This window comes from Hyla sarda, chromosome 4 (assembly GCF_029499605.1).
Source record: "Hyla sarda isolate aHylSar1 chromosome 4, aHylSar1.hap1, whole genome shotgun sequence".
Classification (NCBI taxonomy): domain Eukaryota; kingdom Metazoa; phylum Chordata; class Amphibia; order Anura; family Hylidae; genus Hyla; species Hyla sarda.
The window spans coordinates 372,176,075-372,195,578 of NC_079192.1; the positions used below are offsets into that span (position 1 = coordinate 372,176,075).

Sequence of the window (19,504 nt, forward strand, 5' to 3'; positions counted from 1 at the left end):
TTAATTCTAATAATAAATAGAATAGATTTATAGTATTTTGTTTCAACTTTAGATGCTGATTAAAATAAACTCTTTCTAAGTAATATCTGTGAGAAATAAGCCAAAGATAGAAATGTTGCAGTTCCCCATATACGCCTCAGAGCGCCGCTGTTCACCAATAAGGAAAAGATTTAGCAAATCCAGAATCACCTCCATGATGCAGACAGTGTTCAACTACACGAAGGAATACACAGCATTTCAGATCAGGATATGCCAAGGATTGGACTCATAAAGAAGAAAGATTATTTTATGCAGCTTATTTTGCTACTATGGTAAGAAGAACGATGACTGGATTACAACTGCACGAAGGACAAGCAATGCAAGGACTCAGATGGCAAGTAATATTTCCCTTCTTATTTTCCTGGCTGTGTCATTCAGTCTCTGGTCAGATTCATTTTTCCATTAATGAAGAATTAAGAAAAGGATCTATTGTTGGGAATCTTGCAAAGGATCTTCAATTAGATGTTAAGGATGTGCCCAGAAGGAGAATACGGATTGTATCAAAAATATCTGAGATATATTTTAGTATAAATCTGGATAATGGAGACCTATACATTGCTGATAGAATAGACAGGGAGACATTGTGTGGGGCTGCAGTGGATTGTGTCCTCACATTTGATCTTGTGGTGGAAAATCCACTAAAAATTTCAAATGTTAAGATTGATATTCAGGATATAAATGACAATGCTCCTACATTTGTCCATGACATATTAACATTAGAAATAAGTGAATCAACCTCCCCAGGAAGAAGATTTCTTTTACAAAATGCAGAAGATCCAGATATAGGAATTAATTCTCTGATAACCTACAGACTCAGTACAAACCAGTATTTTGCTCTTGGAGAGAAGGTCAGCACTGATGGCAGTGTATTTCCAGAGCTTATACTAGAGAAACCTCTAGACCGAGAGACACAAGACAAGCATCAACTCATTCTAACAGCTTCTGATGGTGGAAATCCTGTACAGACAGGCACTGCCATAATAAATATCATTGTCACTGACTTCAATGATAATTCTCCAGTATTTACACAGGATGTATATAAAGTAAGTGTTAGGGAAAATGTACCAGTGAATTCAACAATTCTGCAGGTCAGTGCAAGTGATGAAGATGAAGGTGTCAATGCAGAGATCACTTACTCATTTAGAACCACAGCAAATATAATTTCTAAAACATTTTCTATAAATCCCAATAATGGAGAAATTAAACTAAAAGGACAATTAGATTATGAAGTCAGTAAATATTATGACATTTCTGTGCAAGCCAAAGATGGAGGAGGTCTAGCTACTCAAGCAAAAGTTTTAATAGAAATCACAGATGAAAATGACAATGCTCCAGAGATATCTATAACCTCATCATCAGATGTTATTCCTGAGGATTCTGCCCCTGGAACTATGGTGGCTCTGATTCAGATTCATGACCCTGACTCAGGAGAAAATGGTGAGGTCCAATGTATAATAAAGGGTGATTTACCATTTGAACTAATATCATCAGCAAGTACTTTTTATAAAATTGTTACAAAAAGTAGCCTGGATAGAGAAAAGCTATTTTCCTACAACATTACAATAGAGGCCTCAGATAAAGGTTCTCCTGAAATGACTTCTAGAAAAGTTATAAGACTTGATGTATCAGATGTCAATGACAATGCTCCAGTGTTTGAGAAATCAGTTTACACTGCATTTATACCAGAAAATAATTCACCAGGAACTTCATTATTTTTTGTTCAAGCAAAAGATATGGACAGTGAAGACAATGCTAAGATAACATATTCTACAGTGACTAAAATTGATGAAGAAGATCCCATGTCTTTCTATATCTCCATGAATCCAGTGACTGGGGTCATCTATGCTCAGCGATCATTTGATTATGAGAAACATAGAGAATTTATTATTCAGATCGTAGCCAGAGATAATGGATCTCCATCTTTGAACAGCAGTACAACACTAAGAATATGTATATTAGACCAGAATGATAATTCACCAGTCATTCTGTACCCATCACCAGAGAGCGATAGCTCAACATTTGAGATGGTTCCTTGGACCTCTGATCAAGGTTCTTTAGTATCTAAAGTGGTGGCAGTGGATGCTGACTCTGGACACAATGCCTGGTTGTCTTACTTTTTACAATCTTCAGAACCATCACTCTTCACCATTGACCATCAAACAGGGGAGATCAGGACATCTCGTGTATTTCAAGAAAGAGACATCATGAAACATGGAATTGTGGTTCTAGTAAAAGACAATGGGATTCCCTCCCGCTCAGCTTCAGTCACTATAAACATGGTGATCGCTGATCATTTCCATCAGGTCCTTCCTGAGCTGAGCAGTCAGTCTAACAAAGAAGAATCTCAGTCCAATTTACAATTCTACTTGGTAATAGCTTTGGCATTGATCTCATTTCTTTTTTTGTTGACTGTGATTATTACAATTGTCTCCAAATACAAAGAGTCAAAATCTTCTTCTTCATTTGGATCCATGAGTACAAGTCTCTATCCTCAGGTTGATCCCAGATTTACCTCACTATTCAATAATGGAACATTACCTCTGCCATATTCTTATGATGTTTGTGTAACATTGGATCCAAGTGAGAGGGACTTTGCTTTCCTTAAACCTCGACACAATGTTCCTGTGGATAGTTTAATAGATGCTGACGACTCAGGGATTGGAAATGATAGTTTAAAGAACTCTTCATCTCAAGAAACACAGGTATATTTTCAAAATCAGCTTTGATCTCGACAATATTTCTCTGTAACAAGTTTTTGCACCTTACATGCATTTCATATTAACCATTTACTATCTAGTGACAATTTCTCTTGTCTAATATTTTCAATATAAATATATACAGATTTTATAATATACTTTTTTCATGAATGTAATGTATGGAAATAGATGTGCAATGATGTTTCATCCTACAATGTTTCTCTATTTTATGTTTTATATTTATTAACTTTAGTTCACCACAGTAGATCATAAGCCACTGTGGACCAATACATTGTACTGAAGCTATTAACTATTTTTTATGATAATATAGCCATATACTGTATTTGGAACAACTTAAATTTCTGGTTGGTAATGCTGTCATTACTACCACAAGAAGAATTCTTGCCATTCCACCTGTTGTTTACATCTTCAGTGCTTTAATCTTCCCGTTATACTGGTGCTTGCTATGTGACCTTATGTGCCTACAATGCCTCCTAGTCTGCATGGGAAAGCCACCATGATTGTGTTCAGTACTTTTACTAGATTTTTGACTAGGCAAGAATATTTGATCTAGTCATATTGTTTACAATTTTTTATATATATTTATTATGGTTCAAAAAAGGTTATTGTTTTTTCTTTTTTTAGTTGTGCCAATCTATCAAATAATATTACCATGAGTAAAATCTATGATTCTTTTTTGACTATTGTAAAGTGAGCACAGTGCACTATAATGGTGCCAGTGTTTTGGTCCCCTTCATAACTAGCGGAAATGCATTTCGTAGAAACCATCTGTGATATGGTTGTCCACAGCATAATAGCTATATAATGTATATGTATTTGTTAGAAATACAATACAAACGAATTGTCACAATGACAGAGGTTTAACAAAGACATTCTTATAATACACTGATCTGACCCGCTGTCTGCACATTGGGGGGAAAATTTTTGGTTAGACTAGTAATCCCATGACCAAGCTGCAATAATAATATTTATACTGTAGATGTAACTGAGCAGGCATGAAATATTGGTGGTGAGGTGGTGAGGTGGCAATATATGGAAATAAACTCAGAGTGCTAGAAGCACATTGACAGTTTAGTCAATAGTAGAAGGAAAGATCAGGATATGCTGTAAGAAGAATCTGAGGGGAAAATACATACCAGTTTAATAAGAGAAATTTTGCTGTTAATAGATCACAGAAATGTTTTATAGGAATTTTGCAGATGTTTATTAGTGGGGGGTTTTACAGGCTCTGTACAGGCTACTTACTGGCTTGTTAATCAGCCTGCTATGTGAGTAAGGGGCGTGTCACAGAGCCTCAGTGCACAGAGCCCTGCTTGTCCTCACTGCACAGAGCCCTGCTTGTCCTCACTGTACAGAGCCCTGCTTGTCCTCACTGTACAGAGCCCTGCTAGTCTTAGTGTACAGAGTCCTGATTGTCCTCACTGTACAGAGCCCTGCTTGTCTTAGTGTACAGAGTCCTGCTTGTCCTCCCATCCTATTTTGTCTATGCACAAAGAAACACAGGCAACAGCTGCAGAGACAAGAAAGCATGTTTTCAAATATGTGAATAGAGTTATTATCTATATTATATAGAACGTTTTTAACAGTACCAATTGAACATAAAAACGTAATTTAAAACAAAACGTCAATTTCTGATCATACATTCCCTTCCACATTTTCACTTGTCCTTCTTTGTGACTTATGTGCTTTAAACTTCCAGGTCTATAGCAGTATTGTGTATTAAATCATAATGTAAGAGGAAAAAATGCATCAGTGGCTTGATGTTAGAAAACAGTTCAGAAGAACTTAGTAATATAAATATAAACCTAGTAATATAAATATAGCAGTATGATACCTTAATATAAGTATGGTAGTGGGAGCAGCCACATATAGGGGGAGATTTAACAAAACCTGTCCAGAGAAAAAGTTACTGAGTTGCCTATAGCAACCAATCAGATTGGTTGCTATGGGCAACTCAACAACTTTTGCTCTGGACAGGTTTTGATAAATCTCCCCCTATATGTGGCTGCCCCACTACCATATTTATATTAAGGTATCATACTGCTATATTTATATTACTAGGTTAGTGTGTGACAAAGAGATTGAACAGAGAGCTTTTCTACACAGGTTTTTTCTGGCATTTTTTTTTAAAACTGCCACTACAGGCTAAAGTTAAAAGTGGATCCAGCAGGAAGGAGAAGTGTAAGTCCTTCCTTTATATTCCCCATTCCTTTTGAATACACTTCTGTTTCATGGAAACCTAGCCTAAGGCTGCAATCACATCGGCTCCGGCTGGGAAAGGGGCAAACCGGGCTCTCCCGTACCCCAGCCGAACCAGCGCTTAACTCCATTCACTTTAATGAGCCGACCGGAATCAAACGGTGACTCCGATCGGCTCATTTTTGACCCGTATCTAGTTTTGTGACCAGACCTAAAACCATATTACACTACGGTTTTAGGTCCGGTCACAAAACTGGATACGGGTCAAAAATGAGCCGACAGGAGTCACCGTTTGACTCCGGTCGGCTGATTAAAGTGAATGGAGTTCAGCGCTGGTCCGGCTGGGATATGGGAGAGCCCGGTTTGCCCCTCCCCCAGCTGGATCGGGCACCAGTAGTGTAAAAACGAAATGTAAATGCTGTGATTTTGTGAAGTCAGCTGACATTTGTCAGTGCTGCGGTATCATGTATCCATCTATTCATGAGTCAGATCTCTCCTAGGAACCTGGTATTTTTCAGCATGTAGTATGTATAGCAAACTCCCATAACTGATGTCCAGAGATATTCGGGGTTGGATCCATCATGAAGAGCACTTCACACACTAGTCTAAAAAAAAAGTGCTCTGAAGCAAAACATGGCAAATGTATTAAAAGGAGCACAAGATAAAGCCAACAGGCTATTGAGGCTGTGTTCCTTCTGGCTAAGCCTTGTCCACTTTTTAAAGGGGTACTCCGGTGCTTAGACATCTTATCCCCTATCCAAAGGATAGGATATAAGATGCCTGATCGGGCCCCTTGTTCAACAGTAATCAGACCCGGATCCAACATGCTCCGGGGACTGATTTTAAACGGGGTGCGGCGTGCAAGATCATGTGGGTCCCCAGCGGCGGGACCCCCGCGATCAGTCATCTTATCCCCTTTTTTTAATAAAAAATCAGCTGGTGCCAGAAAGATAAACAGATTTATAAATTACTTCTATTAAAAAATCTTTAACCCCTTAAGGACTCAGGGTTTTTCCGTTTTTGCACTTTCGTTTTTTCCTCCTTACCTTTTAAAAATCATAACCCTTTCAATTTTCCACCTAAAAATCCATATTATGGCTTATTGTTTGCGTCGCCAATTCTACTTTGCAGTGACATTAGTCATTTTACCCAAAAATGCACGGCGAAACAGAAAAAAAAATCATTGTTTGACAAAATCAAAAAAAAACCGCCATTTTGTAACTTTTGGGGGCTTCCGTTTCTACGCAGTGCATATTTCGGTAAAAATTACACCTTATCATTATTCTGTAGGTCCATACGGTTAAAATGATACCCTACTTATATAGGTTTGATTTTGTCGCACTTCTGGAAAAAATCATAACTACATGCAGGAAAATTTATACGTTTAAAAATGTCATCTTCTGACCCCTATAACTTTTTAATTTTTCCACGTACAGGGTGGTATGAGGACTCATTTTTTGCGCCGTGATCTGAAGTTTTTATCGGTATGATTTTTGTTTTGATCGAACTTTTTGATCACTTTTTATTCATTTTTTAAATGGTATAAAAAGTGACCAAAATACGCTTTTTTGGACTTTGGAATTTTTTTGCGTGTACGCCATTGAACGTGCGGTTTAATTAATGATATATTTTTATAGTTTGGACATTTACGCACGCGGCGATACCACATATGTTTATTTTTATTTATTTTTTACACTGTTTTATTTTTTTTATGGGAAAAGGGGGGTGATTCAAACTTTTATTAGGGAAGGGGTTAAATGACCATTATTAACACTTTTTTTTAACATTTTTTTTGCAGTGTTATAGGTCCCATAGGGACCTATAACACTGCACACACTGATCTCCTATGCTGATCACTGGCGTGTATTAACACGCCTGTGATCAGCATTATCGGCGCTTGACTGCTCCTGCCTGGATCTCAGGCATGGAGCAGTCATTCGTCGATCGGACACCGAGGAGGCAGGTAAGGGCCCTCCCGGTGTCCGATCAGCTGTTCGGGACGCCGCATTTTCACCGCGGCGGTCCCGAACAGCCCGACTGAGCAGCCGGGATACTTTCAGTTTCACTTTAGAAGCGGCGGTCATATCGCGGGAGCCGGCGCAGGACGTAAATATACGTCCTGCGTCGTTAAGGGGTTAAAAAAAGAAATCCAAAAATAAAACAATTTCCTCTGTAGTATACAGCCGCTAATAAGCACTGGAAGGATTTAGAAATTTTAATAAAAGCATTTTACACATCTGTTTAACTTTCTGGCACCAGTTGATTAAAAAAACAAAAAAAAACTTAAACCTTTTCCACTGGAGTACCCCTTTAAAGAAGCCCTATGGACTACCCCCTACAAAAAGATTATATGCAGTAGCATAGGGTGTCCTGATCACACATGTTGGTACAGTTTCATTATAACATCTCTCGTTCCTGAGATATGTTGGTTTATATTTTGTCTGACAATTCAGGGAATTAGTTAAAAGGGCATTAACTTAATTTTAATAATGGGAGTAAATATTGGGTGATGGGAAGAATTGCAGGAGGTGTGAATGTTTCACATTGAGGGGCGTGTATGCCTAATACATACTCCCTTGACTGTATAATTCTACCAATAACCTGATATTCACGTATTGTTCATTATGTAATTATAAGACACTTAGCTATTTTCTTGCTATTAAAATTCTCAACCTTTATATGTTTTGATGTGATTGAAAAAGCATCCACTAGGTGGCTCTGTTCTGTTCCCCGCCATAAGTTAAACCGTTAATTTGGTCTCCTCTCGGCCTGACAGGAGACCAAATTAAGGAATTGAGTGTGGGGCATGGCGAGGCACAGCTCTCACAGGCTTCAGTGATGTTGCGCCTGCTGTAGAACGCCCACTTACTCCTGATGGGAGCTCACACAATGGGAAGAAAGACAAAGATATGATACAGGGCTTTTTAAAGCTGAGAAATTTTTTTAAGGGCAGGGGGGTTGTTAGGAGTAGTTAGGGAATATAATCTGAGTTAGTTTAGAAAATATAGTTTGATGACAGGTACACTTTAAAATGAGGTTCACGCGCATCTGACTGATTGTCCATATTGTCAGACAAACTATGAACCCTAATATCTCAGGAACAGAAGGAAGTATCAAGAAACTGTAAAAAGTTTTTTTTTCTTATGATTCTGCAGTAAAAAATGTTGGGGTTGGCTAAAGGTCTACCTTAATAATCTCCACCATTGAGTTTATTACACGTACAGCACAGTCACCAATACAGGAAGTCATTCATAGCTGAGGAAAGGAGGAAATAAACAGTAGGAAGATCTAAGAAGCAGAAGATCGCCGATAACACTGATCAGTGCTATGCCTATGCATAGCACTGAACAGTATTAGCAATCAACTGATTGCTATAGATAGTTTCCTGTGGGACTAAAGAGTAAAAAAAAAAAAAAGTTAAAAACATATTTGGTATCACCACAAGCGTAAATGTCTGAACTATCAAAATATAATGTTAATGATCCCATATGGTGAACGGCGTAAACGTAGAAAAAAAGTTATTTTCGGGGTTCACCGTACATTTTATGATAAAGTGAGCGGTGTAATTACAAAGTACAATTGGTCACGCAAAAAACAAGCCCACATATGGGTCTGTGGATAAAAATATAAAAGTTATGGATTTTAGAAGGTGAAAAAACAAAAACGCTAAAGTAAAATTGGCCTGGTCCTTAAGGTCAAAATGAGCTTGTCCTTAAGGGGTTAAAGGTCATAATATGTCTTCAAAGGTCATAACATAATATAATTTTCTAATATATTATGTTATTTATAGTGTGTACCGTTTAACTTATAATTTAATTTGTTGTATTTTTATTTTAAACCAGTTTTAGAAATTATATTACAATAAAGTGAACTATACCTAGTAAAATAGTTTTGCTTTTAAGATCAGTCATTTATAGAAAGATTATATAAGATTAACCTAAGATCAACAATCATAGAAAGAGAGATAGCTAGTGTTAATTTTATTTGTAGAATAGAGATTATATTATTATATCAATTACATTATACAGTATTGGTTTATATTGATGATAAGATATTTTATAATAAATATATACATATATATATATATATATATATATACACACACACACACAGACACACACATATATATATATATATATGTGTGTGTGTGTGTGTGTGTGTTACTTACATTCTAATTTGTTTTTAAGAAAATATTAATCTTGTAGACATATTTACTTAAAAATATTGAAGCTTCTACTATAAAAGCCCCTCCAGAAAAAAATAGACTTTGTAATTGGTATCTGGTAGAAATGAACCTTAGTCACTGATGCTGTAGTTCCCCATATACGCCTCAGAGCGCCGCTGTTCACCAGTAAGGAGAATTTTCTGTAAATCCAGAATCACCTCCATGATGCAGAGACAGTGTTCAACTGTGGGAAATAATACACAGCATTTCATAGCAGGATGTGCTGGGTACAGGACTCATAAAGAAGAGACTTTTCTTCTTCTGTTAATTTCAGTGGATTATAATAATTTCAAGGATTTTACCATTATATTTGTGTTGACAAGGAAGATGGCTGGATTACAACTGCAAGAAACACAAGCAATGCAAGGACTCAGATGGCAAGTAACCATTTCTATCTTATTTTTCTGGCTGTGTCATTCAGTCTCTGGTCAGATTGATTATTCCATTAATGAAGAATTAAGAAAAGGATCTATTGTTGGGAATCTAGCAAAAGATCTACAATTAGATGTTAAGGATCTGTCCAGAAGGAAATTGCAGATTGTGTCTAAAATATCTGAGAAATATTTCAGCATAAACCTGGATAATGGAGACCTATACATTGCTGATAGGATAGACAGGGAGACATTGTGTACAGATACAAATAATTGTGTTCTTACATTTGATGCTGTGGTGGAAAATCCTCTAAATGTCTTCAATGTTAAGATTGACATTCAGGATGTAAATGACAATTCTCCTACATTTATCATTGACACAATTAGAATAGAAATGAGTGAATTAACCTCCCCAGGAAGAAGATTTCTTTTACATAATGCAGAAGATCCAGACATAGGAATTAATTCTCTTATAAGCTACAGACTCAGTGCAAACCAATATTTTGCTCTTGGAGAGAAGGTCAGCACTGATGGCAGTGTATTTCCAGAGCTTATACTAGAGAAACCTCTAGACCGAGAGACACAAGACAAGCATCAACTCATTCTAACAGCTTTTGATGGTGGAAATCCTGTACAGACAGGCACTACCATAATAAATATCATCATCAATGATATCAATGATAATTCTCCAGTATTTACACAGGATGTATATAAAGTAAGTGTTAGGGAAAATATACCAGTGAATTCAACAATTCTGCAGGTCAGTGCAAGTGATGAAGATGAAGGTGTCAATGCACAGATCACTTACTCTATTAGAACCACAGCAAAAAATATTCTTCAGACTTTTATTATTAATCCCAAAAATGGATATATTGAAACAAAAGGATATTTAGATTATGAAGTGTCAAAGTTTTATGAAATTTCAGTGCAAGCTGAAGATGGAGGAGGCTTAGCAGCCAACGTCAAGGTTTTAATAGAAATCACAGATGAAAATGATAATGCTCCTGAGATATCTATAACCTCATCATCAGATCTAATTCCTGAGGATTCTGTTCCTGGAACTGTGGTTGCGCTGATTCAAGTTCATGATCCTGACTCGGGAGAAAATGGGGAGGTCCAATGTATAATAAAGGGTGATTTACCATTCGAGCTAATATCATCAGCAAGTAATTTTTATAAAATTGCTACAAAAAGTAGTCTAGACAGAGAAATAACATCATCATACAACATCACAATACAAGCCTCAGACAAAGGGTCTCCTCAAATGACGTCTAAGAAAGTTATTACACTACATGTGTCAGATGTTAATGACAATGCACCAGGGTTTGAGAAATCAGGTTATACTGCATTTGTACCAGAAAATAATTCACCAGGAGCTTCAATATTTACTGTTCAAGCAAGAGATTTGGACAGTGAAGACAATGCTAAGATAACATATTCTATACTGTCTAGAAGTAATGGAGAAGATCCCCCATCTTCTTATATTTCCATGAATCCAGTGACTGGGGTCATCTATGCTCAGCGATCATTTGATTATGAGAAGCATAAAGAATTTAATATTCAAATTTTTGCCATAGACAATGGATCTCCACCTCTGAACAGCAGTACAACACTAAGAATATGTATAGTAGACCAGAATGATAATTCACCAGTCATTCTGTACCCAACACCAGAGGTCGGTAGCTTAACATTTGAGATGGTTCCTTGGACCTCTGATCAAGGCTCTTTAGTATCTAAAGTGGTGGCAGTGGATGCTGACTCTGGACACAATGCCTGGTTGTCTTACTTTTTACAATCTACAGAACCATCACTCTTCACCATTGACCATCAAACAGGGGAGATCAGGACATCTCGTGTATTTCAAGAAAGAGACATCATGAAACATGGAATTGTGGTTCTAGTAAAAGACAATGGGATTCCCTCCCGCTCAGCTTCAGTCACTATAAACATGGTGATCACTGATCATTTCCATCAGGTCCTTCCTGAGCTGAGCAGTCAGTCTAACAAAGAGGAATCTCCCTCCAACCTACAATTCTACTTGGTAATAGCCTTGGCGTTGATCTCCTTTCTCTTCATGTTGACTGTGATTATCGCAGTTGTGTCCAAATACAAAGAGTCCAAATCTACTTCATTTGGATCCATGAGTACAAATCTATATCCTCAGGTTGATCCCAGATTTACCTCAATATTCAACAATGGAACATTACCTCTGCCATATTCCTATGATGTTTGTGTGACTCTGGATCCAAGTGAGCAGGAATTTTCTTTCCTTAAACCTCAGCACAATGTTCCTGTGGATAGTCTTATTGATGCCGATGATTCAGGGATTGGAAATGAAACTTTAAAGAATTGTCCACCTGCTGAACATTTTACATCTCAGGTACATTGAATGCTTATTAATTTAATTATCTAGAAAATTAAACATGTCTCCTCAGAACGAGCCTAAGTGAATTTCAACCTCTTCTTTCTAAAGATTGGTTGTGGTGTGGATGGAGGTCCCATCAATCAACAAGTGATGGCATATCCCAGAGAAATGTCACCACTTGTAATAGTGGGAACATTTCTTTAAAATTGTAAATTTTGTATTTCATGGAACTCTTGATTGGCTACTTATATCAATTATTCAGCTGTAAATGAAATTATTTTATTATATTCACCATCTTCCCTACAGTAGACAGTACAAAATTTCTACTGCATGCCTCTCTAGGAGATCTAACCAGAGTATGCAGTAAAAAAAAAAAGTTTATATATATATATATATATATATATATATATATATATCCCAGGATATGCTTAAGGATCAGGGAGAGTTCCTGAAACATTCGGCATGTGCATTAAGGCTTTTATAACTAATGAACGTAATGTGAACAAAGCCCAAGCCTTTCATGACTATGCCCACCTAACAGTACTACAGAGCTGTGATTTACGTAAAAAAAATAAAACATTTATCCCATCAGCATTTACATGTCATTTTGTGTTCTTCATTAGTACTAAAAGTGTTTTCCAGAAAATAACAGTGGCCTTAACAAACGTCAGTGATCAGCAGAAAGAAATGCATGTTGTAACCCTATGGTCACTTTACTGTACCTTTCATCAGAGGAAAAAAAAAAAAGCTTGTCCTTAATATAAGCTCTGTAACAGGTTCCCCAACCATAATGTTTTATTTATAGTACTGGTCTTCTCATTTTAGATAGAAAAATCTTATAAGCCCCCTCAGGCTCCTGATCTCAAGTGCAACCACGCCCTCTGCACCCCCTATAGTTATGCCCTGCCTGGTATCTATGTATTATGGGAAGTACCAGAATTATAGGGTTAGCTGCAGTACCTGACCTGAATCAGATATTGTAGCTGCTTTTATCTGTATATTTTTGACAGTAATGTAACGTTACATGTCAGAAAATAAATGTAAACAATTTTAAGCATAACATTAAGAAATCTGTAGAGAATTACAATATTGGAATGGGAGAAGATTGGGAGTAGAATTATGTATCACTGTTAGCTTTTTTTTATTGCATGTTTTTTTATCAGCAATATATGTTTGTCAAATGATCTGCACTAGTAGAATTTCGACATTGTAGTTATAGTTTCTTGTCAAATACTTAATATATTGATGCATATCCTACAGAACCCATCTTGCTCTGGACATTGGCTAATATATATGTGTGTGTGCTGAACTAAACACATATTGTAACCATGTAGCTTTAAAACCAGCTTTGAGGGTACATTCACTACACGATTCTTCAATCTGACTTTGTCACCGGACTGAAAACCGTGGTATACTACAGTTTTCACTACAGTCACAAACCGGATACGGGGCAAAAATGAGCCAACCGGAGTCACTATCTGGCTCCAGTCGGTTCATTCAAATGAATGAGATGTGGTCTGGGTCCAGCTGGGATACGGGCGCCCCCGTTTTTCACATCTCCTAATCAGATTTGCTCACCATATTAAAGAATCATGCTGTGAATGTACCCAAACTAGGGTTGACTCCTTCTGGACCCTTGGGGTATAATATTTTGTTAAAGCCTGTACCCACCAGATGACTTTGAGGTACTCTGAAGAGCCAATGTGACTCTGACTGGAAGACTGTCTGCAGTCATAAGACCACCATTTGTGTTCTAAACATGGGACGAAAAAGAGAAAAGAAATGATTGGTTTATGATCATATCAGTCTATCATATGCTTAAACTAATGATGCTTATTTAAAGGGTATTCCAGGATTTTTTTTTTACTTGACTATGTTGCAGGGGCTGTAAAGTTAGTGTAGTTCATATTATAGTGTCTTTACCTGTGTGTGACAGTGGTCTCACAATTCTTATGTAATTTTCGCCCCAATATTTACTCATACAAAATTACTCATGTCTCGGGAATTCCCAGGTTGCAGTGCATCGAGACCTGACGTCATTAGTCAGTTGTGCAAAGGAAGCCAGTCCTGCTTCAATGGGTGGAACGACCGCTGGGTGGGAGAGATTAATTTGTAACAGCTGTAGGCACCTTGATTAGAAAACACTGGGAAGGAGATTTAACATCCTTTTTGGATTTTATATGACAATTTTTTTTAACTTACTTTCTCTTATGTGCGACCTATTTATCAAATAGTCACACAACCTTGATAAATAAATGGCACGTAAGTAAAAACTGGGAAACCCGCTTACAAAAGCATTTTTTGAAGCAAAAAAGTTTTCCCTTATGTTAATAGCCGAATTTCTTTATCAACCCTTTATTACCAGAAGCAATCATGTCACTGCGGCTCGCACAGTGCCCGAACAGTAAGCTGTTTGCTGGGCTAGCTAATTTTGGTTTTTGTAAGATCCTGCAGTAGAGTGTGTGAATGTGTGTGTCTGAATGTGTGTGTGAATGTGTGTGTGTTTAGGGTTGCCACCCAGCCAGTATTTTCAACCTGCTGCCGGTAAGTTCTCAACACAAATATCGGCCATGCCAACGGCAGGTATTTTATATTGAGGGCCACCCTGCGCCTGCCCCTGGCCGGGCCGTGGCCAGACATTACCTCTGTAGGAAGCCCGCGCCACGGCCACTTTAAATAAGTAAGCTGCGGTGGTGACGAGTGACGTCCTCTTGTGCCGAGGGACCTCGCAGGAGAATGTCACACGTCACTGAAGGAGCCCCTCTCTAGAAAGCCCGCCGAAGCCAACACATTGCTGTGAGAAGCTGCCTACAGTGAAGAGGTACAGGCAGCTCTCTGTGGCCAGCGCACGCAGGGAAATGAAGGAGGGGGGTCTCTAAATGGTATTATAGAATGGTGGGTTGGGGTGGGGAATGGGACTGGAGACCAGACCGTAAGATTTAAAGGACATCTGCAGGGTTACAACACTTATTCCCTATCCACAGGATACGGTATAAGTGTTTGATAGCGGGGGTGGGTCCAACCGCTGGGACCCCCGTGATTTCCTGAATGGGGCCCCCGCATAAGCTCTCAGTGAGAGTGCTAATGCGCGTAGCGTCGACCTAGAGAGGTCGACGGTACGCCCCCTCCCCATACAGTTCTATGGGAAAGGCGGGGAGGCACGAACGCTGCCTCCCCACCTCTCCCATAGAACTACATGGAAGAGGTGTCAGCCACAATGTCATGCTGCGGCCGGCATGCCTCCTGAATGGGAGAGCTGCGGCAGTGCCGCGGCCCCATGCAGGAGATCGCGGGGGGTCCCAGCGGTTGGACCCCCCCTTGATTAAGCACATCCCCTATCCTGTGAATAGGGGTTAAGTTATTTTCGGCCACAGATGGCCTTCAATGACATCCGTTTGCCCCCGGTTTATGCTATCCGTCATTACTTCTGATATAGCTAGAGCAGAAGGGGGGCAATATATATAGGTAGCGCAGCGGAGTTCAATATATATAGGTAGCACAGTGGGGGGCAATACATATAGGTAGCGCCGTGGGGGGGCAATATATATAGGTAGCAGGGAATGTTCATTAAAGTGGGTGTTAATTTCCTATTCTGCAGACATATGCACTTTCTGTAAGCCAGATTGGACCTGAAATACATATGCAACTTTTAAACAGAGATGCAACTTTTTTTCTTCATAAATAGTGACTATCGCATTTGATAAATATATGACTACTGCAAAGTAAAAAAATACAGTATAAAAAACTTTACAGATAGTGTTGCGAGGGACATATGGATGCGCTCGCTGAGGGGGACATATGTAAGCACTGCGGGGGCAATATAGCTAGCGCAGCGTAGGGCAACATATATAGCTAGTGCAGCGGGAGGCAATATATATAGCTAGCGCAGCGGGGGGCAATGTATATAGCTAGCACAGCAGGGGGTGTTAATTAAAGTATGCACTTTCTATAACCAGGTTGGACCTGGAATACATATGCAACTTTTAAACGGAAATGCAACTTTTTTTTCTTCATAAATAGTGACATTTGATTAACACATGGCCACTGCAAAGTACATTTGATTAACACATGGCCACTGCAAAGTAAAAAAAAAAAATTACTACGTGAACAGATTTCAGAAATGTGCGTTGGGATAAGCAAAAATCAAAAAGTTGCTGCATGCAAGTTTATGCAAAAAAATATTACTACGGAGCTTGATAAATGTCCTTCCATGTCTTTTGAATGGATGTAGCTCATTTGTGCTGCAATGGGGGGGGGGGGGGGGGTGGTGGCTGATGTGTGGGAGGGAGGAATGTAACTTCACACTTTAAAGCATGGAACTATGAGATGTGTAGTTTAAGAGACCAAACTCCAACAGGAAATGCCCAGTTAACAAAAGGATGGTCTGGCAGGTATTTACTAAAATCACCTTATGATGGAAAACCCCTTTAAGATGGCTTACATAGGAGTTATGTAAGTATGATGTGTGTAATATGTATGTATGGTGTGTGTAATATGTAAGTATGGTGTGTGTAATATGTATGTATGATGTGTAATATGTATGTATGATGTGTAATATGTATGTATGATGTGTGTAATATGTATGTATGTATGTATGGTGTGTGTAATATGTATGTATGGTGTGTGTAATAGGTATGTATGGTGTGTGTAATATGTATGTATGGTGTGTGTAATATGTATGTATGGTGTGTGTAATATGTATGTATGGTGTGTATAATATGTATGGTGTGTGTAATATGTATGTATGGTGTGTGTAATATGTATCTATGGTGTGTGTAATATGTATGTATGTGTGGTGTGTATTATGTATGTATGGTGTGTATTATGTATATATGGTGTGTGTAATATGTATGTATGGTGTGTGTAATATGTATGTCTGATGTGTGGGGGAACAATACTGCACCTAATGTGGGGAGCTATACTGCACCTAATGTGGGGGAACTGTACTACACCTAAAGTGGGGAACTGTACTGCACCTAATGTGGGGGAACTGTATTGCACCTAATGTGGGGAAACTATACTGCACCTAATGTGGGGAGCTATACTGCACCTAATGTGGGGGAACTATACTGCACCTAATGTGGGGGAACTATACTGCACCTAATGTGGGGGAACTATACTGCACCTAATGTGGAGGGAACTATACTGCACCTAATGTGGGGAACTATACTGCACCTAATGTGGGGGAACTATACAGCACCTAATGTGGGGGAACTGTACTGCACCTAATGTGGGGGAACTGTACTGCACCTAATGTGGGGGAACTATACTGCACCTAATGTGGGGGAACTGTGCTGCACCTAATGTGGGGGAACTGTACTGCACCTAATGTGGGGGAACTGTACTGCACCTAATGTGGGGGAACTGTACTGCACCTAATGTGGGGGAACTGCACTGCACCTAATGTGGGGGGAACTGCACTGCACCTAATGTGGGGGAACTGCACTGCACCTAATGTGGGGGAACTGCACTGCACCTAATGTGGGGGAACTGTACTGCACCTAATGTGGGGGAACTGTACTGCACCTAATGTGGGGGAACTGCACTGCACCTAATGTGGGGGAACTGTACTGCGCCTAATGTGGGGGAACTGTACTGCACCTAATGTGGGGGAACTGTACTGCACCTAATGTGGGGGAACTGTACTGCACCTAATGTGGGGGAACTGCACTGCACCTAATGTGGGGGAACTGCACTGCACCTAATATGGGGAACTGTACTGGCAACCTAATGTGGGGGAACTGTACTGGCAAACTAATTTGGGGGAACTATACTGCACCTAATGTGGGGGAACTAAACTGCCAACCTAATGTGGGGGAACTATACTGCCAACCTAATGTGGGGGAACTATACTGCCAAACTAATGTGCGGGGACTTTTATGTTTATGTATGTGTGCATGCAAGCAAGAGTGTATTTGTGTGTGTGTGTGTGTGTGTGTATATATATATATATATATATATATATATATATATAATATATGCATGCGCACAGCGTGAGTTTGTGCTTTAGGGTGCACACCCTAATGCAATAGGCTGTGCACGCCTATGCTAGTTACGTGGCATGGTTAGGATCAGAATTGGCTATAAGGGAACTGTGTAATATGTCATTTCTCAAGTGGTGGCTGTGCAGGGAATTAAACAATTTCTTAATTCCTCCACATATTAGAGCCGATTGGTGGGGTTCCAAAAACAGGACAATCCATCATTAGCTTAGTGTCAGAGAACCCTTTGTCCAAAGTGGAAAACTACTTATTTTGCTTATCTTTACTGATGATGCTTTTGAATAAACTTTATTTATTTGTGCAAAGAAATGAAGTCACCGGCACTGCTAGAAGTATCACAGCTATATATTCTTCTGGTTGTGCGGACACAGGAACGTCCAATAGTCCTTTATATGTATACACCACATAGAGTCTATGGCATGAGGGTCGACTGTATAGTCCTAGGGGTGGTGCTGCTCTATTAGAAAAACAGCTTTCCATACAATACATCCAAAGAATCAGAGCGCACTCACCCGGGGTCGGTCGCCGTTCAGAAATTCCAGCACCGATTATCTTCGGTCCGTCAGAACTGTCGCGGGAGAGATGGGGGAGTTTTCAGACGCTGGCCACAGTCCGTATCACGCCCTCCGGCGCTTTGTCAGAGGGCATATTCTGTGACTGAACATCAACAGATATGGTTATTTACAATAACTATATTATTTTGAGCAAATCATTGTGACATAACTCTTTAACATTACAAGGGAAAAAGTTTTGACACTAGATTTTATCATTCTCACAGACCTTTCAAAATGTCATTATGATGGTAATTCTGTTTTTAGTAATAATCATTTTACTGAGCCTGAATAAATATTCAGTTCCGCCATAGGTATAGTCTTACCTGTTCTTCATTACAGTAGATCCTACCAAGTACTGGATACAGATTTCAAACTAAAAATATTACATTTACGGTAATTTTTGAATTATACCAGATTTTACTATAGTTTATTAGTTAATGGTTTAAAGTGTATGTGTACTTAAATATTGGTGCCTGTTAGAACCAGTCACCAATCTTGCAGTTCCCCATAATCGCCTCAGAGCGCCGCTGTTCACCAATAAGGAAAATATTCTGCAAATCCAGAATAACCTCCATGATGTAGATAGTGTTCAATTGCAAGAAGGAATACACAGCATTTCTGACTAGGATGTGTTGGGTATAGGTCTCAGAAAGAAGAGGATCCAGATGATTGTGCTATATATAAGTGGATTATAAACACAGAAAGGAATTTTACCATTATATTTATTGCAAGAAGAAGGATGACTGGATTACAAATACAAGAAGGACAAGCAATGCAAGGACTCAGATGGCAAGTAATATTTCCCTTCTTATTTTCCTGGCTGTGTCATTCAGTCTCTGGTCAGATTCATTATTCCATTAATGAAGAATTAAGAAAAGGATCTATTGTTGGGAATCTAGCAAAGGATCTACAATTAGATGTTAAGAATCTGTCCAGAAGGAGATTGCAGATTGTGTCTAAAGTCTCTGAGAAATATTTCTATATAAATCTGGATAATGGAAACCTATATATCGCAGATAGGATAGACAGGGA

General features: G+C 38.8%; 1 protein-coding gene across 33 annotated transcripts in view; it reads left to right on the forward strand.

Annotated features, from left to right (window-relative positions):
• LOC130267280 (protocadherin gamma-A4-like) overlaps positions 1-19,504 on the forward strand; it is a 357,909-nt gene that overhangs the window by 279,023 nt on the left and 59,382 nt on the right. Inside the window, exon 1 of one of the 33 annotated variants that reach the window (XM_056516763.1) lies at positions 74-2,741. The exons of 30 other annotated variants lie outside the window; for them this stretch is intronic. In XM_056516763.1, coding sequence (XP_056372738.1) covers positions 309-2,741 — 2,433 coding nt within the window. In that variant the 5' untranslated portion in view covers positions 74-308. Of the gene's footprint in view, positions 1-73; positions 2,742-9,538; positions 9,558-19,123; positions 19,262-19,504 lie in introns of those variants that run through there. 2 more of the 33 variants (XM_056516796.1, XM_056516790.1) reach the window with 2 other exon arrangements.